Source organism: Amblyomma americanum, chromosome 7, assembly GCF_052857255.1.
Source record: "Amblyomma americanum isolate KBUSLIRL-KWMA chromosome 7, ASM5285725v1, whole genome shotgun sequence".
Classification (NCBI taxonomy): domain Eukaryota; kingdom Metazoa; phylum Arthropoda; class Arachnida; order Ixodida; family Ixodidae; genus Amblyomma; species Amblyomma americanum.
In genome coordinates this window covers 32,321,850-32,346,483 of record NC_135503.1, presented here as the reverse complement: position 1 = coordinate 32,346,483, position 24,634 = coordinate 32,321,850, and the positions used below count along the sequence as shown (strand labels likewise).

Genomic DNA, 24,634 nt, shown 5'->3' with positions numbered 1-24,634 from the left:
GTAACAATAAAATATTGTAAAGCAATGTCGCGGAAACGTACTCAGTCGCATTAACAGATATTGAGATTTTTTTTTTCCCATTAGAACTGCAATGCGTGTAATAAAATATCGCAGGTGAAACGACTTGAAATCTTTAATCGGCGCTACAGCACTGTCACATGTGTTTGCTTAATTTTTCCAGTTACCGCTTGTCGTGCACAGTCGGGAACTATTCTCGCACCATACAGGCGCGCGTGAAAAAATAACGTAAATGTATACAAGGGACAAATGGACACCTGAATCAAAGTAGTTGCGCACACTTAAGGACTCCACCACGTGTCCCCATTAGTCGGTCACGTTTTGTGTGCGTCAGGGGCACTCCTTCCGAGCTGGCTATACGTGTGCCTGCGATAATTACGTCGCTACACATAAGCATTAAAACCTGTGACGTCAAAACCGCTTTTATTCTCAGGACTGCACCGTGTAATCATCTGCGATGCCCATCGGTCGGGATGCACGCTCCTTTGTCAGATAGCCCTAATTAGTTGGGGTCATCCAGCGCCCAGCTCCAAATGAGCTGGGTGCCTTGTTTGTCTAGTCCAAGGTCTCGCACAGGAGGGCGTTAGCGGTGTACTCTTATGGGGCCCGTGAAAAGGGGCCAGAGTACATGCCCTAATGGGCCGGTGAACCTTACACATACGCGGCCCACAGTTATGCTTTCTTCAAGAGTCGTTCGACCTCCCTCACGAAACGGTCATTGAGGGCGTAGCGCTCGGAAATTCACCAGGCACCGAGGTAATTCGACGTGCTCGTACACTACATATATGCGAATCGCCCGGGGACAACGTGCTGTTTCGGCTCTTGCTTGAGGCGTACGCTTATTGGACGCTTGCCATTCAGATATTAGTAATCGTACGCTAATTTTACGCTAAGTGTATTTTTGCCAGGAAACTAATCGAAACGGCTTCCTGCTGTGCGGAGTTGTTGACCTGCATTCGTCTCTTATTGCGGTCGGTTCGACATGTTTGATGAAGGTCGGCACTTAATGCTTTAGACGCCCCGTTCGATTACCCGTATGCCAGAGAAGCGGAAAGCGTCGCCTCTGGCTGTTGCAGAGGACATGAAACTGCACTACGCATCGAAGGCCGCGTTTATAACTCTACTACACGTTTTAACTGGTCTATGACCAGTCTGCATATGGAGTACGCATTTACTGCTTGACACTCAGAACGATCGGTCGTTTGTTCTGCACTTTCGACCTGTGTGTACCGAACAATTTGAAAGCATAAAGCGACAACACTGAGCAAATACGGAATGGGCAGGTTTGTTAATTACTTAAGAGTTGTGGAAGTGTTAATTACTTAAGAGTTGTAGAAGGAGCGCCGAGACGGTATACACCAAAGATCTGAAGGCGATGACACGCAGCCGCAAACAATGTCAAAAGGAAAACTTAATACTCAACAATAAAGTTTATTTTTTACATCTGCATCCAACACGAGAAAAAAGCATTAATTCTCAGTATTTACAGGCTCTCCTGACACCCTTGTACAAGTAACCTCGGTAGAACGGAGCGTTATACAAGTGGAACTGGAAGAATACGATTAAGAAGATGAATCATTGAGGCTCTGATTACTACATGGGCCATAGAGGCCATCAGACCCGCCAACAACAACAGCACAGGGTTTTATGGGTCGATCCCTTTTCCCCGTTCCTTTTCCGTCTCCTGCATTCTCGGTTGAGATGGTTGGGCGGTGCCCCGCAGCACACACTGATAAGACGCTCTATTTTATATTTCTTGTAGTTGCGTTGCACAGAGTTGTCTTGTATTTGAGTGCATCGACCCTTGAATTTCCAGCCTTATGACGGCTGTAAAAGGACACTGAGCAAGACTAGCATCGTACATGCTCCAGCAAAGCCTCAGCCTCGTTCTTTCCGAAGCATTTTTGAAGTTTTCCCAAAGGTATTCAAGAGGGACGTTATTACTCCGTGGCTACAGGAACGCGACTCCCTGTTGTCATGGCTGACCTGAAGCGAAAGCCTCATACGTGTACTTACATAATTTATTTTCGGGCGGGATAAACTCCTGAGACTTGTGCAGCCGCAGGTCCTTTTTCTTTTCTTGATCCCACCAGGAGGAAGTGTTTGAACATACAGACTCCACTAGGAGAACCAAACGAAGGGACCACAGCACAGCATGAAAGCGCGGAACGCGCCAGCGGTGGAGATTTTACCTACGAGTTGCCGGCCTTTTACTCGAAAATACAATAAATCACCCCGCAGAGGCCAGGGTTTTTGAAAGGCAACGAGGAAATTATAGTTGTGATTTGAACGAGCCCAGCGTTGTGTCAAGAATAGTATGACATATTATGGTATGGTATGGTATGGTATGGTATGGTATGGTATGGCGCGGTGGCGTGGTATGGTATACGTTTATGAATGGTACAGGACATGATATATGGCGTGACAGCAGGACATCTAAGGTTCGACGTCCCGAAGCGGTACATGAACTTAGAGACCCGCAGTAGAAGGCTACGGATTGATGAAGCGAGCATGATCCGCGCGCTGAGCTCGGGCTTCGTGTTACGGTCTACTGAAGAAGCGCAGCGGAGTATCTGAACAGCAGCTGCACACTTAGGTTTTAAACCATGGCTACACAAGACATGAAAATTTTCAGGTATCGGAAATGTACGCTAACAAGCCGTTGTGCTTAACCCATCTCTCAGGCAGGAACAGCACAGAAAGCAGGGTACAGGGGAGAATTTCATCTAAGAAAAAAAAAGAAAAAGTGGTAGGGTTTTAATGTAGTTAAGCCGAGTATTTGTGCGAAAGCATGCGTTTAGCCTGGTTGGCTCATGGTTTTGCTCGTCTGGGTCATCGGAACGTCTGGCGACGGTTTAGAAGAACTTCTATTTGGGCTAGATGGTTGACTGTACTCGAGAAAGGAAAACAGTAGCGCCGAAAAACACACACACAGCAGAAGAACGACGTAGGACAAGCGCTAACTTCAACTGACTTTATTACCTGAAAATCGAGCAAATATACAGAAAACCTAGGTATTAGACTCAGGCTAAGCTCTGATGGAGGTTAAGCTGATCTGGTCTGTTTGCGCCACAGATGGAAGTTGATGAAGACAACGATGAGCAATGCATAGTGTGAGAATGTATTGCAGGTTAACACGAGGCGTAATCGGCTGTGCTGATAGCATAGTGCTCTCGTGCAATGGCCAGCGAAGCTGATCTGTTCGCGCCGCTTCGGGTTCGAAGCTCAGTCACGGCAATATTTATTTTATTTCTGCACCCTCAAGTTCGTGCAAGCCACAAGATTATTGGCCGAGTTTGACCCCGTGAAGCAGAGCTTTCGCACTAAAAGAGAAGCCACTGCTTCTCGAGCACCTCCAGATTCGACGTCTCCGAAATGTTTCCTCTAAAATTTTGCCCAGTCATAAACGTCGCGAGGCGACGTAATGAGCGTGACGAGAGCTACGTACGACACGGGCCTAGCGTGCAAGTAGAGGCCCAATCGAGCGGGTTTAAACTGTAGGGCTGTACGGCTCCTTTCTTAGCCATTTGAAATGCGCGCGCTCCCTTCCAGTCATCTAGATGCGCGCGCAGACAACGCAACTGCGCATGACTGAACATTTGATAGTCAGATGTGGCGGTCGCTGCGAGGAATCCTTGATAATGCCAGCGAAGCAGAGTGCGAGGGGATTCCTGCGGGAGCGAGAGCGTGGCCTCGGTTTCGGCGGTCAGCACGAGCCAGCAAGATGCACACGGACGGTGGTGGGGGTGAAAAGCATTTATTTATCTATATATAAAGAGAGGTGCTCGGGGAGGGAGAGGCCCCTAGTGGGTCTCGCCCCTTACAATACAAGGCGGAGTCCCTCAATCCGGGATCCCGTTGGTCCTGACCGCTGTGAAGATCCGCCGATCGAACCAGGGCCTGTTGGGCCGATAGTTCCTGGCAGCCGAGCAGAGCCGCCTCCCAGTCCTCTCGTGAGGGGAAGGGGTGATGGGGGGGGGGGGGGGGGAGAAGGATTTTGCTTGCATGCCCAAACCATGTGAAAGGTGTAGGCCACCTCCCCACAGAATGAGTAGTGGCCGTCAAAAGAAGAATCAGAGTGCTTGAGAACCGCCGGGCACAGCAGGGTGTTTGGAAAGAGCCTAAGGAGAGTTTGGTTTGATTTGGTTTGGTTTATGGGTGTTTAACGTCCCAAAGCGACTCAGGCTATGCAGGACGCCGTAGTGAAGGGCTCCGGAAATGTAGACCACCTGGGGTTCTTTAACGTGCACTGACATCGCACAGTACACGGGCCTCTAGAATTTAATAATTAATAATTGGTTTTTGGGGAAAGGAAATGGCGCAGTATCTGTCTCATATATTGTTGGACACCTGAACCGTAAGGGAAGGGAGAAAGGAGGGAGTGAAAGAAGAAAGGAAGTTAGGTGCCGTAGTGGAGGGCTCCGGAATAATTTCGACCACCTGGGGATCTTTAACGTGCACTGACATCGCACAGCACACGGGCGCCGCGGTCGGGTTCGAACCCGGAAACTCTGGATCAGTAGCCGAGCGCCCTAACCACTGAGTCACCGCGGCGGGTCAAAGAATTTCGCCACCATCGAAATTCGACCGCCACGGCCGGGATCGACCCCGCGTCTTTCGGGTCAGCAGCCATGCGCCATAACCACTCAGCCACTGCGGCGGCTAAGGAAAGTTCGCCTGGTGCCCGGTGAGTGAGTGCCCGGGCTGCCTCATTGGCGGCTTCGTTACCTGGCATGCCTTGGTGTCTGGGGACCCATATGATTGAGCGGAGTTGGATCGCAGTCTCGAGTACTGTGGTGAAGAATTTGGTGAGCAAGTGGAGTGATCCAACCGAACTCAAAATTACGACAGGCTCCGCGAGAGTCTGTGAGGATGAATTTAGAGTCGGGGTGGGAGGCTGCGATGGCGATCGCTACCTCCTCCGCATGAGTTGAGGTCGGCGCTGTGAACGAGAGGCCGTCCACCTGTTTTCCCTCGTGTATGACTGCAGCCGTGTACCATTCCCCCCCTGTAGTGGTAGGGGCCTGCAAAGTCGACGTAGAAGACGTGTTTCTTTGAGCCATAGTGGCGGTGCAGGGCATCCACCCGTGCCTAGCACCGGCCATTATGTTCCTCCTTGTTCATCTTAGTTGGAAGGGGTCGAACGTAGAGGGCGCGCCTCCACAGTTAGGGCACTTGAACCCGTTCCATCGTATGGTGGTCATGTTTGATATGTGACCGGTCCAAGAGGCGGCGACCGGACACGGTCTGGGAGAGACGCGTGTATTGGTTAACGAGACGCGCTTCGCGAAGTTCCGATAGGTTCAGCAAGGCGGAAATTTCGGCGAGTTGGTAAGTGTTCATTTTCACTCTCAGCGCAACACGAACGGGACACAAGACGAAGGACTAGCGCCTGTATGTGCTAGTCCTTCGCCTTGTCTCCCGTTCGTGTTGCGCTGAGAGCGAAAATGAACACTTCCCGATAGGTGTTCACCATCCCCAACGCGAGTAGTCGCGCGTTGGAAGTGGAGATCGGGAGGTCGAGGGCTGTCTTGAAAATTTTGCGGAGTACAACCTCCAAGCAGTCTTCGTCATGTTTCCGTAAGCGGAGCTAAGGACTCGAGTACAGTACTCGACTAGTTACGAAGGCATGGGCGAGCCGCACCGCATCCTTACTTCGCAACCATCCTCGCTTGTTGGAAACGCGGCGAACCATTCGGCCCACCTGGTCACCGACTTTGCGGAGTTTCGCAAGGGTTGTGTCTGCCTTGCGATGCTGATTAATGAAGAGACCGAGTATTCGAAGCTCCTGCGCTTCACGGATGGCGCCGCTGGCGAGAGAAAGCTGGACGGAGATTTCGCATTTCGGAGAATGTCGAATATGCACAAATTCAGACTTGGACGGGGAGCACTGAAGGCCGCAGTGCGTAGCACAGTGGTCTATTATGCTCGCCGCTGCTTGCAGGCATTCCTCCATCTCTCCTATGTTTCCCGTTGCAACCCAGATGGTGATGTCATCGGCGTACAGTGCATGCTGAATACCGCCGACACCTTCCAGCTGGGGCGAGAGGTGCACCATGGCAGTATTAAAGAGTAGCGGGGACAACACAGCGCCTTGTGGTGTGCCCCGCGTTCCCATCTCAAACGGGCCGTACTCGGTTTCCTGTATGGGTATATAGGCCGAGCGGTCTGTTAATATATGTTTGATGTAGTAGTTGAATGTTCGAGGTTGAATGGCCTCGCTTAGCGAGATCAACTGCGGGCGGCGGTGCGGCACCGTACCGAGATGAAGAGCGCAGATGGAAGTGACATCTGCAAGGATGGAACAGCCCTTTGGCGTGAGTGCCTGCTACGCAAGCATCCAGGTTTCATGTAGCTTTTTCGGCATTTTGGGCACTTTTTATTTGTTCTGCGCTGCCCAGGTTTAGCGCCTGTTTTCTTTCTTTTGAAGCGTTGCTTTGGTCGGGAATAGGGTGCCTCGATGCGCGCCCACTCTCCGCTTAGGGTGAGGACAACCGCGTCGTCTGCTAGCGCGACCGCCATTTTCTTGCTTCCGCTGGTCGCGAGACGCTCGTTTGCTGCGTGGCGCGCCTAGATAGAGGTGGCCCCGCTTGCATTGGGAGCTTGAATTTGACTTTACTTTTGAAAATCATTCATTTTATAGTTTAGATGAAAAGTAAGAGTAAAGATTCGGTGATGCATTCGCTATTTCGAGACGATTAGCGAAAGTATAGCGGATATCTTTCTTTGTTTTGCTATAGGTGATCACGGCGGGCAGCTGATCGTCGTCGTTGGAATACCGGCGCCACGGAGTTGCTATCATTGCGCTTACTTGTGGATATAGCGGAAAGAGGGTGAAGTGCGCCAAGTGAACAGCTGCATATTCAAGTACGAACGCATGACATACTTACGTTAACTTACACTATTATGCAATGGTGGCAAAAACATTTTGCAGTCAAAACATAAAAACCTAGGCGCACGCAAGAACAATCATTTAATGCCTTAATGCACAAGTACAATATCTACAAAATGATTACAAAAGACGATTCAATGCAAGCGTAATGCAACTTGTGTGTCTTACGCTTTAATTTTTCTCACGCTTATGTGCATGCACACGAAAAGTTCACACTTATTACAGCGTCTTCAAGGAAGAGAAACACCAGCACAAGTTTTACTTCCGTGACCACCAGCACGTGTGGCTGGGTACTGACGTAGATGTATACGTAGCCGCAGTCTTGTGTAGGCGGCTATCAGCATTTTTCCTATTGCTTCCTTGTGATCTGCACATGTGTTCAGGCATGGTCGGTCTATCTTTGCAAAGTATTCAGTGAGCGATTTCAGCGGGGACTTCATCGTGTGTATTTTGTTAGTGCACCACGCGGCAGCGCCTGTGAAGTACTCCTCGTAGTTCTTGAGAGTGCGCATCACTTCACTGCTAGGATAAATCAAGTTTCCTCCATCCCTCACATACTCCTTCAGAATTGTCAAAGAGGCATATTCATTACAAGCTGTTCCGATGAGAGCATCTTTGCACTGGGAGCAAGACACAGACTTTAAGACGCTTTTCAGGATGAACCCTCCCAGGTAGTACAAAATGGAACATTCCGTTGACGTCAGTTCTTCGATGAACAAAATCTCAGAGTCATCTATTTCTTCAGGCAAATTTTCTGAGTGCTGCTTCTTTGCTTGAGAAAGGAGATCGACGAGGTACTCTCGATCATCAAGCTCATAGCTTGTTGTTCGTGGCGTGTGTAGAAATTGGCTCACACTAACAAGCCTCAGAGCACATTTTAAATCATATGCCGTCGGCACTGGCTTCCTTAGGCGTACTACTGAAAAAAGATTTTCGAGGCAGTCTTGAAGTAGCCTGCTTGTTAAGAAAAACTCGTAGCGTTCATTGCCCAGAAAAACTTCTTGGAGGCGAAGGACAACTGTCGTGGAAATAAGCAGCCCAGCTTGGGATGGTTTCCACTGAGAGGTGGCGCCCATATTCATCCCTTGTATAGTTTCTGCTGCAAGGCGCAAGGTTTTCAGAGCAGCGTAATATTTCTCCATATTTCGGTGGCTTAAAGCTAAAGTGGGATGGCGTGATGACATCAGGGCATACCACTTTGACACCAGATCGAAGAACCATGCTGTCGTTTCGGCAGATGGGTCAAGCAGCCCTTCTTTCACCAAAAATCGGATAGCCGGTGCCGCCTCTCTGAAGAATTGAAGAGCTACTCCTACCTTCATTTTTGTAAAGTGGCCGGAGCTGACATGAACTTCCGATAGGGCAGGGGCTACTTTAAGTTCCCTCTCTGCGTCGTAGTCCACCACTGCCTGGACGTGCTCCAGTTTCACGTTTGGTGACGGGAGGTTGTTGTCGAGCACGGTGGCATCGCTCAGTGCAAACACTTTCGAGCTTAAAAGTTGCCCTCGTAGGTTCTTCAACACATGTGCTGCATCAGCAGTGAAAAAAAGCTCTTTCCCGTCCAAGCATGGATGCGGTATTGAGCACACTGTGGTAGAATTTCTGTGGCTTGAAAATCCTAATTCTCGCCACATCGCTCGATTTGCTGATCCCATGTCACATGTGACAGCACGGACTCTGAGGGAAATCTGGCCACAGCGCCGAATGATGTCGAGTACATAGTCTTTAAGCACGGCACCTTCCACGTGTTGGCCAGTGAATTCATAGCCGATGACCTGCTTCCACCGCTGATTGATTCCTCCCAGCATGAACACCAAAGCGTGATTGGCGGGCTCCTCTGGCTTCGAAGGAAGTGTTATACTTCCAAGGAGAACGTCTTCACCTCGATCCAGTTCAAATGCTGTAGCAATTTCCATCTCGTCTAGAAACAGCACACAGTCTTTTTCCACGTTTTCCATTGTGTCAGTCTTGCACTTCATGACATCAAAAACTTCTTGAAGAATGCCTGGAAGGAACCTCAGTCCCTGGATCCTCCGTGCCAACGTCCTGCTGGACGGAAGAGGGTAACCCAACTTCCTCAATGTCTCATATCCTGTCGTTCCGCAAGCAAACTTAATTTGCAACCCTTGCTTAACCGTCTCCGCAGACCACGTGTGACCCTGAGTGCTATTTTTAGAAATAGCGGAAATTTGGTCTGCATTCAAGAACCGTGTATTTTTTGCGAAATTATCAGCCATGCTTTCATGCTTTTGAACTTGCTTTTTGAGCTTTTGGATTGTCTTGTTAGCAATTGTGTGATGTTCTTGAAGCGTGGCGTATTTCCTTTCCATGTCTACCAACTGCTTTCTCAACTCAGCACAATCCGTTTGTGTCCCACTAGCTGTAGGTGTTTCATCTGTCGAGCTTGGACTTCCGACGTTCGAAGATTCTACATCTAAGCTGTCGACTTGGAGATTGACCGATGACGTATCTCGGGACACCATTTCGGTTGAATCGGGGAGCAAATCTGCCTCTGATGCGATGTGAAGTCCTTCAGCGGGGTTGTTCACCTCTTCATTGGCGGATATGGGCACAAGCTGCGTTCTGTCTCTAGGTGGCTTTCGGTTCCTTGGAGCAACTGGAAGCAGGAGGATGTACAAACCAATGATCAAACAGAGCACTATGTAAAGGAAAAATGCGGGAATCACGGGATATGGAAAATCAAGATAAAGAGCAAAGCGAAAACAAGGCATGACCAGCGTCTCGGCATTTTATTTTTCAGTCTTTAGTTTTGCACAAAAAATTCTAAGGGTAGGGGCCAAAAGGTGCACATAAGTACTTCACTTGTTCCCCGCTCCCTGTATTAATTACAATGCCGTCTTGGTTAATTCCATTTGTATTAATTAGAGAAGGCGACCGATTCTGCCTTTTCAAGTAAGAATGGGTTAAGTGGGCGTTTGAGATGAAGGCTGCTGCGTGAGCCGATCGACAGTAGAATTGAATAAGTGGGAGGCTTCTTGATGAGCGTGCGAGAAGACATGCATGCATGCACACATAACCTGTTAAAGGCGAAATAAGTGACCCATACCGGGCAAGCGGCTCAAATGCCACCACTTTTTTTAGTAACGAATGTATGCACTTATACAGAATCAGGCAGCGAATCAAACGGGAAATACCTACCCCTGAATGAGAAAACCGTTGGTACAGCATTAGGTTTCAGCTTTTTCCATCCATCTGCCCGGTTTTGCTCAAAACATGATTCTTCAAAGTGAGCCTGCATGAAAAATTTTTTTTTGCTAATATAAATGCCTTATTCCCCGAAAAATAAGATTAAATTACGATAAATCAAGAAAATCAAACAAACGCACGCCGGCACGCATATGGGCTCACATCCGCACACATTTACAAAATAGAGATGTACTTCACACTACTCCGTTTTTTTTTATTTCCATGCGCTACTTCCATGACATATAAGCTAGAATAAATGTCATGAATAACAATTTTCGCACTGAACAAAAGTATAAAAGATCTGAATTTGATGCAATGTGGACAAACACAAGCCTAAAACGCGTCCCATGCTATTCTGCACTCCGGGATTCCCTTTTCATACTGCTATACAGGTATGCGCCTGCCAAAATTAAGCGGGCAGCGAGGGCTTTTTGTGAAGTAAGCGTGATGCACTGCTGCTCAAGATTCGTGGCTGACAAAGATCGTAATAATTTTAGAAGGCTGAGCCTTATTGCCACGTGAAATGAACGGAAACGTAAATGCGCCAGAGGTTCCATACCGCCCCCCAAGCTCTAAGAGACTACGACCGTTTGCAGCGATCAAATATCAGAAACCTGCAAAAGCATGACATGACGCCTCCGACAGGAACACGAAATCGTAAATATGGTCATCAGAAACAGACTCAAAGACAAGCTGACACGAGCCTCGAAATAAATTTAGCACTGCTGAGAAGTCGGGTACTTACGCTGCATATGCAAGAGTAGTTCGTCGGCTGCCACTTGTCCCGCTTCACTTTCACAGTCCATAGAAGACGTCGTTTTTTGTCTCTAGGAAACGAAAACATTCTCCAGCCATTTTTAGCGCTGTTAGTGCACTGGGGAACGCAGCACCCAGGCATTCTGCAAAAAGACTGTGAAGAATGCCGCTTTCCGTGTCTAGCGTGGGCAGTCGACGGGACGCGGGAGCGGAATGCAAGAAAATGGCAGCGGCGCCTCCCGAGAACCGGTTTTGGCGGCGGCGACCCCTTCAAAGAGTGGCTCCACCCTCAGCGGAGAGCGGGCGCGCATCGAGGCACCCTAGTCGGGAATAAACCGGTCTTTTTGTACTGACCGTGGGTGCTTCACTCGTCGGGCGAGGCAATGGCTCGCGGACCCGTTCCCTGGAATGCGAGGCCTTCAAATCGTACCTGTACGCTATACACCGCGAATTTGAGGTGGAAAGAGGTTCGGGCGACAGATAAGCGGCAGCGGGCTTTTGAGGTGTGGCCACTCGCGTGATGACGTCACGGAAGGGCGGACACCGTGGATAATGAGCTAGCTGCTGACCGATAGAACTTAGCAAGGCTCAAGCAAAGGTGCTTGAAAAACAAATTGCCGGTGCATGTGCCAAATGCTGGGCGCAGCTCTGCAGAACAGCATTTGCACCTTTTGCCCGTAGAAGCGCGTGTCCTCTGTCGAGGCTACCGTCTTCTTTTTTCCAGCTCTATAACTTCTCCATCTTTCTCTTCTTCTAAGCTCACCTGGACAGCGTGAATAACCTACCCTTTTACTTGCCATGCACGCAGTGATGCTTTTGAAGAAATGGGGAGCCTTTACTGCTACCCAGATGAATCTGGACATAGTTCGCAATGCATCTGAGCTCTGCAATGCGGGTTCAAGGGTGAGTGTAAGAAAATGTGGCTTGTACCAGCTCCGGGATGTATTTCTGCATTAAAAAGACGGCTCTGTCGTCGGCATGCCCCGATAGCATTCTAAATGATTCCGTTATGAATCGTCCTTGAGCTGAATATGTGGAAGAAACCTTCAACGTGAGCGTTAACGTTCGGAAGAGCATGAATGCAGAGTTTTAGTTTCACGTACGTAGAGGGTTCACGTACGCAACGTGAGAAGTCTACGTAGCCTGTACGCAGGTCGTTTGAAACCCTTATAGTTACACGTACGCGACGCACGCCACGCGTTACTCCTAGCGCCATCTACTAAGAAACACAGCGACTGGTTGTAGCCTTAATCATCCGAGACAAGCCTTTAAGCCAATCCATTCGGTCTGTCCTCGTGTTTGGCGGTTTGGCTATGCTTGGCTGGTTTGGGGCTCTCTCAGTTCGAGATGTCGTGAGACCGTTGTTATGACGACGACCAACGCTACTTCGTCAGGCTTAACAGCTGAAATATCGCCTCTGTCTGGAAAACAGAAGCTATTTGTCGCTTGAAACCTTAAGCTAGGGCAAGAATGGGCAAATCGAAGGCGAATACAATAGTTTAGAACACGATATCGTGTCGAGGGTTTAGCGACGAAGCTGTTATCGCTGTGAAGCGGCGGGCAGGGCGCTACCGTGTTTGTCAACGCTACGTACGCATGCAACGCAAAGACCGCAACGTAAAAATCCGAATCTCTAGTACGTACGTGAGACTCGCGCATACCCTTTGCGTTCTGCGCATGCGCACTGGTCACCCGTAAGAGCTCTACGTACGTGAAGCCTCTACGTACGTGAAACTAAAACTCTCTAATATTACTCCGATGCTCCCAGCTCTCGTTTCGATCGATGACTGAACAGATGGAACGGATCAAGCGAAACTATACGTCTAAGAATGGGAGCTCCCACACAGAAACACGTTCTGATGCAATATGTGAAACCAGTCGTGACGGAAAGAGCCGTATGCAAGGTCTGAAAGCCTTCAGCGCCTGAAAGTTCCTCTGTGGTAGGTTCTTCTCGCCCGATAACCTTCGTTGTCAGTTTTGTCTACGAACTCTCGTGACGTCTCGAGCCAGCCCTATACTGCTACTCCTATGTGATGTTGCATCGGTAATGAGGCAGTCAAGCTTTCATCGACGTGTCGTTGGACGTGTCCGCGCCCATCGCGAAAAAAAAAAAACTACGTGTAAGAAGAGCTCTGCCTCGATGCGGTTACAGAGCCACCCTGTATTTTGTTTTGTGCGGCTTCAACCGTGCGCTAAGTAAGCTCTCGCGGCTGTCCGGTCGAAGCGGCGCCTCTACATACACGGCGGATGCAAACTGACTAAGCATGCCTTTCCAGCCGTGAAGACAGCACATTGACCGCGCAATTACCGAGTGCACAGCCATATGAAACACCTCGAATATAGCGTTGGCAAACTGAGAAAACGCGCAACCTCTGCATGAAAAATTAATAATAATAATAATATTATTATTAATAATAATAATAATAATAATAATAATAATAATAATAATAATAATAATAATGATAATAATAATTGGTTTGGGGGAAGGGAAACGGCGCAGTATCTGTCTCATACATCGTTGGACACCTGAACCGCGCCGTAAGGGAAGGGATAAAGGAGGGAGTGAAAGAAGAAAGGAAGAGGTGCCGTAGTGGAGGGCTCCGGAATAATTTCGACCACCTGGGGAGCTTTAACGTGCACTGACGTTGCACAGCACACGGGCGCCTTTGCGTTTCGCCTCCATCGAAACGCGGCCGCCGCGGTCGGGTTAGAATCCGGTAACTCTGGTTCAGTAGCCGAGCGCCCTAACCTCTCAGCCACCGCGGCGGGTCCCGTGCATGCTTGACGCTATATATAGTAAGGCTAAATGAGAGCATATTATTATAGCTTTACCGTATACTGCTACTGTCTAGCGCTAGGCACGTACTTGCAGCACGTGCGTTCATAGTTCCTTGCAGGCTCGGTAAAATAGTAATAGTGCGGCAGCGATAACTTAAAACGCAGTAGCTGTGAAATAGCGCCTGATTTTGCCGGCACAAAATAACTATGTGTTAATGTTAACTTTTTTTTTCTGCGGTACAACACATTTTTGCCGTTTTAAGCGTTGTTTTCTACAATGCGCATCAGTTAACTGATCGAGCCCGCCTGAATGTATAGTCTATTTGTGTTTTTATTTTAGTTACATTTAGAAAAACGGTGGAAGCAGAGGTAAAAGCTGCATCAAGCAGCTTGAAGGCCCTCAACAACATTACAAAGACAGCAAGGAAGAGCATACATACATATTTATCATGATCTTCATAAGCCTGACTACGCCCACTGCAGGAAAAAGGCCTCTCCCATGTCTCTCCATTTTACCCTGTCCTTTGCCAGCTGCGGCCACCAATTCCTCGCAAACTTCTTAATCTCATCCGTTCACCTATAACTTTCTGCCGTCCCCTGCTACGCTTGCCTTCCCTTGGAATCCACTCCGTTACCGTTAAGGACCAGCAGTTATCTTGCCTTCGCATTAAATGCCCTGCCCAAGCCTATTTCTTCCTCTTGATTTCGACCAGCATGTTATAAGCACCTATGCAAAAAAAAAAACAATCTGCATGTACACGCAGAAGAAAATACATAACAAGGAACAGAATTAAAGGAAAATGTGTGAATTGGGCGCAAGATTTCAAGAGTTTCTTAAAGTCGGCAAGCTTAAGACTAATAACATTTGTGTCTTGTGCGAGATATGAGCTCAATAATCTGGGAAGAGTGTTACCCAGCATGAGATACCTATATAATTGGTTCGCAGTGAGGAGCAGGTGGGATAAGGAGTGACATACGCTGGAACATTTTCATGCAGGTTTGTAATCTATAATAGTGTCGTACCATTTTGTTTGGAGTTAAAATTTTTTTCAAGAAGCAAATTTCAGTCCAAGACAGTAATCGCTAATTACGAGATTAACTACTTATTGATCCTTGCGACCAACAGTTTGTCCGTGGAAAGGCTGCACGTGACAGGTTGTCTCTAAGGGACTAATGGTTACCTTTTCAGGGACTAATAGTAGTGGCAACGCATTTAAGCCCCTAAGAACTAACCCTATTGCACTTATTCCTTTATATCTTAAAGTTCACGCCGTTATTCTGCTTACAGATGCTAGACTTGACTTTTACTACCGCTTCTCGCTGCTTTCCTGCTCTCAGTGGCGTGACTGGGCAGTTTCTCGTGGGAGCATGGGTGCGTCTCAATTACAGGAATCAATTCTACCGAGAGAGCCGGTCTCTGTGCGCAGCTCAATTGATCATTGAGGCATTATGAGGAGGCTGCAATTACGGGGCCGAGTTTTGGGCCAGCGCCATCTCACGAGTTACGTTCCAAGTTGTTTTTTTTTTTTCTGACGGGGAGCGCGGCCTTGGTGATTGTCCTCTGTGACAGGCGGAAGGTGCAGCCACTCATTGATTACCTTCGATGCTGGTGTTGTGTCCCGAACGACCCTGAATCAAAGAGACCGCTCCGTAATTGTTAAGGACGCCGCCAGGTCCATGATTTGTGCGTAACTCACCCACTAATGGTCCCTATAGGTCCTTTTCTGCTTTCTCTACTAAGTGAGGCGATGCTTAATTTGGGAACTAGCGATCAGCAGCCACACACCTCGTGTGCATGGTTTGCGATTAATCGCTGTTTGTGAAAGCTGCGGCCCAAGCAAAGTCCGAACGCATCTTTTCTGCCCCATTTATATTTTCACTGCGGAACGGACGTTTATAGGGGGACGCTGAGATACATGTTTGCGCCGCTGTCCGAAGTAATTGCGACTTCCTTTTGCCCCGCCTACGAAACGCAGAACTCTACGCTGAACGCAAGCATGTCGTAGGCCTCGCATCTTCACCCTTTCAAGCCACAGCTGTACCATAGAAGCATCGGAAAGATGTTTTCACTCAGTCAAATACACACGCACGCACACATGATAAGAACGCATTTGAAGGGTTCTCTGTCGACAGGAGGAGGAGGAAAAACTTTATTGATATTTAGTAAGATGCGGTCTTGGGCTGGCCTCTTCATCTTCCGATGAGTTGCTTCAGTCCGTCTTAACAGGGTTGGGGCCCCTGGTCCAGGGCTCCACTGAGGTATGCCGTCAGGTAGGCTCTCCGCACCAATCCGCGCTGGATGGCCGGTTCTTCGCTGGAGAGCATCCCCTCCCACTGTTCCGCACTCGGGTTTTTGTTTATTGCAGCTAGATCCTTGTTTTCTGACAGACCCACGTTATGTGCATTAACGTGGGTTTTTCTCCACATCACGGGCATTTGCAGCTGAATTGCGTGGGGTAGATTTTACTTAGGCTATTTAGACAGCTTATAGACGCAACGGCATTTGTCTATTATCTCCCCTACGAGGCTGGTGTACCACGAAACGGTTACGTCAGCACGAGTGGTGTGATGACGATTGGGCTTCGCTGACGTCATAAGCAGCGTCATTTTTAAATAGTTTCTTTGGAATGATTTTCGGGTATCGCTCCAAGGACGACGGGGAGTGCTACTAGTTTTGAAAGATGATGGAAACGGGGGGTATTGCTGCGCTAGATTTGAGGCACTGTAAAACAATGCTTCACAACAGTAGTCGACTTCGATAGTCGCTGCCCGGCTCTCACCAGCCGTGCTCGACTTTGTGGGGCGACGGTCTGCTGAGCCGCTCGAGTTCGGCGACGTTCTTTGCCCTCAAATGCCGTGTTCATGAGAGGAACCAGTGGTACGTTGGGACGTGCCTGCTGGCACCTTGAAGAAAAACTGGGAGTCCGTGAGCAGTTATTCAACTTCCTTTATTGGACGAACCTCTCTTCATTACCCAAAACAGTTTATTAAACAGGAATTCAAACAGTGCGCGCCAATAACATCTAGGTACACGCCCTGGGGCGGAGCATTATGTTCCTATTCAGTGTTTCCCCCTCGCCCCTGGAGCTGGCCACCAATCACTCTATCCTACGCACTGTCTTGATGGTACCACCAAGCTGGCTTAAAGTTGCCGAGTCACGTGGTCGACTGCACGTTCACTGGCGAGCTGCGCGTGACACCAGGCTTCCACGGATTCGGGGTCGTCGCCATGCAACACCTCGCACCACCTCCGCTGGTCCGACACGTTGACGTCAACCTGCGGCCCGTCACAGTGGCGCCGGTTATTGCCGAGCTGCAGGCCGGCCTGGGCGCAGGAAACCATTGTGGAATGTCTCCCCCGTCTAATCCTGTAATGAAGAGGAGGAGGCACTCGGTGCCGTTCAGGAGCGGTAATTAGGGAGCGGCTGACACGTACTAAATCGAGTAATAAAAATCACTTTTACATTTCGGGTTAGCTGACAGAGCTGCGTAGCGCATACGTGCGCATACGTAATTAACACGTAAACCCGCGCAACGAACACATAAAGCTTGCGGGATGACTCGCTGCACGCAACGAGATTTCTCGCTAAGCACACATACTGCAAGTATTATTAAGACTTGCCACCTTGAAGCATTTTTTTTGTGACAAACAGTCGCTGGCTGTGTTATTGTTTTTGTTCGCTTTATAGAAAGTTACGTACGACGCTCTATGCGAAAGCAACACGATGGAAAGCCATACACTATGGATATATGGATATTCTCCTTCTCAAGCATTGATGGCGACGACATGTGACCTATAGTACACACGCACATGCACCTACACCCCCCCCCCCCCCCCCCCCCCACACACACACACACACGAAGCACCAGCTGCATTCGTTGATAGGCGAGACGGTTCGAATTCTCGTTATGCCACTGTAAAAAATTGCCCGTAACTATATAAAGACTAAGTAGAGAGTATGAAGTACTTTATTATGCCCGTAATTTTTTTCAAAATGCGTTTGCTGTGACGTGTTCGTCTCCGTGGTGAGCACACGGGTGGTAAGCCTAGCGCAAACTGCGCTGTAAGCGGATCTTTCCAGTAGCTGTTGCCAGCACGCCAAATCGCGCCGCACGCGAAAAAATAAATACGATCATGTTGGATGATGACGACTGTGAGAACGCCGTACGTGGAGGAAAGCCAAAAGTTCGCGCGCATAGTGTGGGAAAGCGGACGCAAAGTGCAGGCGGCAACATTGTGTCACTTAACGTCGCCAGGCTTCGCTCTTACGCAGGCGCATTTGCGTGAAAGAGGAAAGTCTGGGACAAAGGCGTGCCCGATGACCACATCACGTGCGGTGTGAAAACCTATTTTCATCTCCGCTCCTCTTCAATCGTGGCGTGCACGAGGTTGTTGAAGTTGCCTGTAGTGCTTTGCATTCCGGTCCAGATATAGTTGCCAACGAGGGTTACAGCAGTTTGTTAGCGCGGCGTTCGTGATTTGAAATTCGCAAAAACATGCAGCTTATCGGACGTGTGTAGGTGCAAAGCGACTTCATGTTGTTTCTGCTGCACGTTCCATATATTCGTTTCGCGAAACAGCGCTCGGCATACCCAACTATCGACCGCGGCGGCTGCGTTTTTATGGAGGAAAAACGCTAAGGCGCCCGTGTGCTGTGCGATGTCAGTGCACGTTAAAGATCCCCAGGTGGTCGAAATTATTCCGGAGCTCTCCACTACGGCACCTCTTCTTCCTTTCTTCTTTCACTCCCTCCTCTATCCCTTCCCTTACGGCGCGGTTCAGGTGTCCAACGATATATGAGACAGATACTGCGTCATTTCCTTTCCCCCCAAAACCAATTATTATTATTATTATTATTATTATTATTATTATTATATTATTATTATTATTATTATTATTATTATTATTATTATTATTATTATTATTATTATTATTATTATTATTATACCCAACTATGAGCCCACTATCCAGCCCAGTCTTCAGGAGCTGCATTTATGCTACGCCGTTTTCTTGTAATTTCCTTCTGGTCGAGAAATAGCGTATACAAGACTGTTTACAGACGGACATGCCTTTATACAGCCAATACACAAAACTCTACACTCTGTACATAAACTGTCGATAAAATTGCTGACAAAATTTCTATGGGCGACATTTTGCTGCTGATGATGTAAAAGACGTGCTGATGCTGACGATGTAAAGGACGTGACTTTATAGACTGTCTTTGGACGGTGATTTATGCAACTATTTTTGCGCTATAATGCCCTCAACAACACCTGTTGTTAGTTGCTCCTTCTAGAGTGCTGACAGAGATCATAGCTGTGCCAAGTCCAGCTTTCGTGGACACTGAGGCAACTGTCGAATATCTTAAGATCTGTTATGATTATGAACATACTGATGGTAACATTCTAGTCTTCCTACGCGCAGCAAAATCTTCCTTTTAAAGTTTGTCCTTTGCTGCCACAGAAAACCAATGGAATGCTGGATAAACATCAGAAAACTTCGGACCTTCGGATATATAGATTGTCATGGTGCAATCTTACTATATGCGAAATCATTGTGTCCGTAATCAGCTTCCCGTTGAAAAAATTCGCTCGGCCAGAATTTCTGGGAAACTGTTAATAAGGTATTTCTTAAAAACGCTCGAGCATTAGTTGGGCATGGGTTGTTGGTTCTGTGAACATTCAAGAAAGTATTACCTTCGCGTTTCTGTGTTAACATATGAATGACTTTTGGAATAAAACATACACACTGGTATCTGGCATGCACTGATATTTTTCTAATGATGCAGCACAAAGTGGAATGCGCATGGATGTATTGTTTTTCTGTGTGTTTCAATAGATAATCAAAAGAGCGGCAGTGCAATGAGAACTTAATAGTCTGTTCATAAAACACAACTGACAATATTTCATAGAGTTCAACAAAGCCTCAATATGTTTTTGCTAAACATTATTTTGAGTATCAATAAAAAGCATAATAGCTGTGCAATAGTTGTTATACTGGTTCAGTCCAACAGATTCGCAATAGAAGGCAACTGAATTTTTTGTAAGGACCGTTTATATATGGGGGTTGCTTCAAGTACGCCATTGAAAAAATCTTACTGCGCGATTTCAGATCCATCATGCAATAGGTAGCTGATCGACGTCTTAGATCTATTTATTATTTTTAATGTCATTGCGTGGTGATTGTTAATGACATGCGGTGAGCTTACGTGCACTGCTGTTTTTCGAAATATGATTACAAATAACTGTAAATAAGTTACGAGAAGACCCCTTAAATTTTTGCAAGTTGTCTATAACTGCTACAGCTGGCGCCCAGTAATGATGGGCCATTTCTAGTTTCTTTTTCTCTCAAGTTTAGTAAAAATGACGTATGAGATATTTTTGCAGCATACTACACAAACTTACCTACAAAGTAATATAACATTTACTGACACATCGTTCGCTGATAAGAAAATAATAATGCGCGAACTTCAAAAAATCGAAGATCAAGAACTTTTGGATGGCGATTAATGATAAAAAAAATTCCCGATAATTTTTATTCTCAATCCAAATACTGTGCACTATATGAATATTCATAATCATCAAAGACATGTTGCATAATATTAGTCGTGCTGTAGATACAGCACCACTGAAGAGACCATTTTTACTTACATTGCGCTGTTTACCAACTTTAAATAGGAATATGAATTCAGTTGCAAAGAAATGCCTGAAACTTTTTTGCGGACATTTCTTCAGAGGAGTAGAGAGCATCCAGTTATTCTTGTGATTTTGTCAACTTTATTATTTTAGAGAGAAAATCGTTATAGCTTTGGTTTAGCCGTGGAATCTACAGCGTCAGCCTGAAGTCCTTATTTACTTAGTGAACTAATTTAAATAATGCAGTTTGTTTTAATATACATTCTTTAGTTCAACTAGGCTCCATTTGAGTGCCGCCTTTCGAGTGAACTGAATTTCTCGTCTGCCAACCCAACTCTGGCAGGCGACGGCTACCTGCCGCCGTGGGCAGGTGGAGGGAGAGGGAAGATACGTGGTTTTGACAAGAGCGGAAAAATGCGCAACCTGAGGGTTGTTCCACGGTAAAATGCAAGGCTGTAGGCTAAGCCAAAGCTACAACATCTTTAGCTGATTCATGTGTTAAGATGGTAAGCCTAGTTCTAAAATTCTTTTCTTAAATTTCGATAATTTGGTGCACACGAAGCTTTTTTTTTTTTGCGAACTTCGGAAGTCTTTATCTAAGAAAAGAAACAAACTAACTATAACTAGTAACAGTTATAACTAAATTCATGAATGTAAATGAGCGTACTATATACTCATCATTTATAAATTTTCAGGCATGTCCCGGCTATAAATTTCTATTTACTCGTAACCAAAGTTGGCAGAAACAGCAGTGAGCGCAAGCGTTGGAGTCTATCTCTTCGTGACCGATAATCTTTGTGCTTAGATTTTTTCTGGAGAAAAATAATCGCAAATCCCTTCTTTTCAGTCACCAGACAATCACTTATAAAACTATTAGGTAAATCCGAGACGTCGCGCAACCACTCATTGCATGATCTCATTTGAAATTGCCCCAATGTTTACAGCCCTAAATCTATAAACTGTCTAAACATGGTCGATGAGACCTGTTTGAGTTTCGCAGAGAAAAGTCCACAGGCTGCCACATTTTTTTCATGCGTTGGCTGTTATGTCGGCATACTCGAGCCAAGGTGATTACATACCGTTCATTCATTCATTTATTCATTTATTAAGTCCTCAAAGGCCCCATTTAAGGGGTATTACATGAGGGGTGGGCGGGGAGTACGGCAGTTATGACAAAAAAAATGATTTTCGATGGCAGTCTTGAATTGTTGAAGATCTTCAAGGGAAGCGATATGGCCGGGAAGGTCGTTCCAGTCCAGAGCAGTACGGAGGAAAAATGATTTTTGGAACGTTGTGGTATGGGCGCGCTGGAGGTAGACTGCTTTGAGATGGCTGTGACGGGATAAACGATGGGCTGGGCGGATGAGTGCGTTGTTCGGTGGCAAGCTGTGAAAAATGTATGATAAAGAGAAAGGCGAGCTAGTTGACGACGGGATGCTAGGGTACGAAGTTCAAGTCGAGATTTTAGTCCAGTTACACTAGCGCGATATGAGTACTCTGAAAGAATAAATCGCGAAGCGCGATTTTGAATAGATTCCAGTAAATTCGACAGGTTGGTTTGGTGAGGATCGAATACAGAACTGGCGTACTCTAGTTTAGGTCGGACAAGTGATATATAGGCAATTAGTTTGACGGAAGGGGGTGCTAAGGAAAAGTTACGCCGTAAGTAGCCAAGGACGCGATTGGCTGAGTTAGCTATATTAGTAACATGACTGTGCCAGGATAGGTCACTGGAGATATGGACACCTAGGTACTTAATATTGTCGGTTTGAGTTATGGGACAACCGTAAAGGAGGTAGTTGGGAGGTGAGTAGCTACGTCGGCGGTGAAAAGAGACTAAAAAGGTTTTATTGACATTTAGTTTCATGAGCCAGGTATCGCACCACTCTTGCACTTTAACGAGGTCGTTCTGTAGGACGGCAACATCTGATTGGTTATTTATGGAGCGGTAAATCACACAAGGTATTACGTGACACAAACAGTTACTCTAGCGTCTACAGCGTCAGTGAGACTTTTCTGTATTTCAGAGCTTATAATCATGCGAACGCCGCAGCACAGACGAATGTTGTTATTCTGCCTTAAACTTCGTGTTCTGCAACTCACGTCACATGCGAAATCAGCTTCAGCGTTTTCGTTATATATTTTTTCCTTGCGAATAAATGCGACTAAAATGCGGCTAACGAACATTTTGGCTGTAAGCAGCATGCTATTGCGAGCAGCCGGAACACAGACATGACAGCGCAAATGAGAACACATCTGCCGCACTGGCTGAAAGGCTATGGCGTTCTGATACTGAGCACAAGGTTGTGGGTTCGATTCCTGGCTGCGACGGCTATATTGTCACCAAACAAGAAGGAAAAAATACGGCGCTATAATTGAACGTATACTTCAACCAAATTCTTAATTTTGCGTTTGCATTTCTATTAACCCGATAGTGCTTTATTTATGATAGAAGATTACTCATTTATTCAATACACACACACCAGCCGAGGTGTTTGCTGAAGTTGTCCAGTTGTACAGTCAGGAGTAAAAACATTAGTGGTCAATCAGTGGTGCCAAATAATCCCCAATCGCAGCGCTCAGGTTCACGAAAACGCCAATCGCGAGAATGGCAGACCTTCCCCAATCGTCAGTCTTGCGTGTGGTTCAGCAGAAAGAAATCGCCTGCAAAGATTTTTTTCTTTTTTTTCCGCCTAGCCGGTAGTCAGTAATTTGTGCCGATACAAACTCAGGTAGCCGTTTAAACGCCACTCTTTCCAAAGGCCAGAGTTAAGTGAAAGCTGCGTATGTGTACCGGTGATGCTTCCATGAAACAGACATCGAGGAAGTCGATGTACGGCACGGGGAAGCTAAGGGTGCATCATTTGGAGTTAGTTTTTAGTCAGGAGCGAGCGGCTGTCTACTTTATGTGGGCTACCTGCCAGGATTACTAACCATCCAGGTGAAAGAAAAATAAACAAGTTCCACCGCCGCTAGCGCAGAATAAAGTTGCAGCAAGATGATTCGACCGAGACAATTGGCGTTCAAGAGATGGGGAAAGCCACCGTGTCATCTTCATCAACGTCACCATTATTGTCATTGCATAATGCTCGCAGTCGTTATCACCGTTTCCACCGTGAGTAATCCGGAGGGATATGGCTTTGTCGCTGGTGAGCAGGTTTGGATTGGTTTCAAGAAAGCATGGCAAAGGAGAGGAAAAAAACACAAGTAGTGCCGCCAGTTGTGGCCTGTCCCTTCTTTGCCGTTCCTTTCGGCCAAGGGTGTTCATTTACGTAATGCTTGTTTGTAGTGGTGAGGAGCGATTCAAATATATGTACAGCGCAGATCTACAGGCCTTGCTGTAATGTAAGCACCGAACAACCGAACGTTGCGAAGCCACGCGCTGCGGGATTATTTCACTGCCTCCAAGGCCTCCACAGCCCTGGTAAAAGTGAAAGAGTTGCTTCTCTCCGAGGCATTTTACGTAATCGTAGCCATGCCCCGAATGTCGTGCAGATTACAAGACCGCGTACTACGCGAAGTGCTCTATTAATTCGGTCTCAGGCGTGGACTTGGGTTGGTTTTCCGCTCTCAGGCTAAAAAAAAAAAAAACGCTAGTGAGAGTCATAAAAACTTCCTGGTGCTCTGGTGCTAAATTCACAGGGCTGACATAAGCCAACAATGTTCGAAAAAAGCAAAAAGCACGAGGAAATATTGAGGTGTCTAATTTGCTGTTAAATAAAGTAACTGAGCGATGATTTCGGATAAGCGATAAGTTGTGAAAGCAGAAAAATGCAGCATTCCATCTTGCTCGTACGAGTGGCAGCGTCGTCTTTTCCAGGATAACTTGCACATTATCCGAGTAAATGGCATTGTCGTTCCCAAGTGTGGTAACTGAAAGCTGCATCGTTCAAGATGTGGTAACGATAACCAGGAACTCAGCAAGGGTCATAAATGAGTAGGCGCTCTAATGGTCATAGGGGGGGGGGGGGGGGGCAGTGTAGCTATCAGTATTACTTTCTTGTCCTGGGGAAAGCGATAGGACTCTCTTTCATCACAGTCATAACACATGACATCAAATGACCACTGCTTGGGTATTACGACAGCGCAGTGATAAGAGCTTATAACTAAAACGAACATTCATCGTAACAGGCGAAGCGCCCTTGCGAAGAAAGCAATTGATTTTTTTTCGTCTCCCTGCCCCTCTCTCTCTTGCCTTCGGCCGCGAGGAGCTGCATCTGATTTGCTTTTTGCGGCTGCAGCAGCAATGACAAATTTGGTCGCGACAATAATCCTCTCCCAAGGGCGACCGTGACTGGGCCCCGAAGAGACGTCTGTGGATGCCAGCCCGCGATCGCTAATGCCGAG

General features: G+C 47.1%; 1 protein-coding gene across 11 annotated transcripts in view; it reads right to left on the bottom strand.

Annotated features, from left to right (window-relative positions):
* Positions 1-16,582: 16,582 nt before the first annotated feature.
* The window catches only part of LOC144098811 (uncharacterized), a 114,782-nt gene continuing 106,730 nt past the window's right edge, over positions 16,583-24,634 (bottom strand). For 8 of the 11 annotated variants that reach the window (XR_013307249.1, XR_013307250.1, XM_077631691.1 and 5 more), the window contains one exon: positions 16,583-17,019. Coding sequence is in view for 9 of the 11 variants with exons in the window: in XM_077631691.1 (XP_077487817.1) it covers positions 16,794-17,019 (226 nt within the window). In the remaining 2 variants the exon portion in view is untranslated. The remainder of the gene's footprint in view (positions 17,020-24,634) is intronic. The other 3 variants (XM_077631698.1, XM_077631690.1, XM_077631689.1) reach the window with 1 other exon arrangement.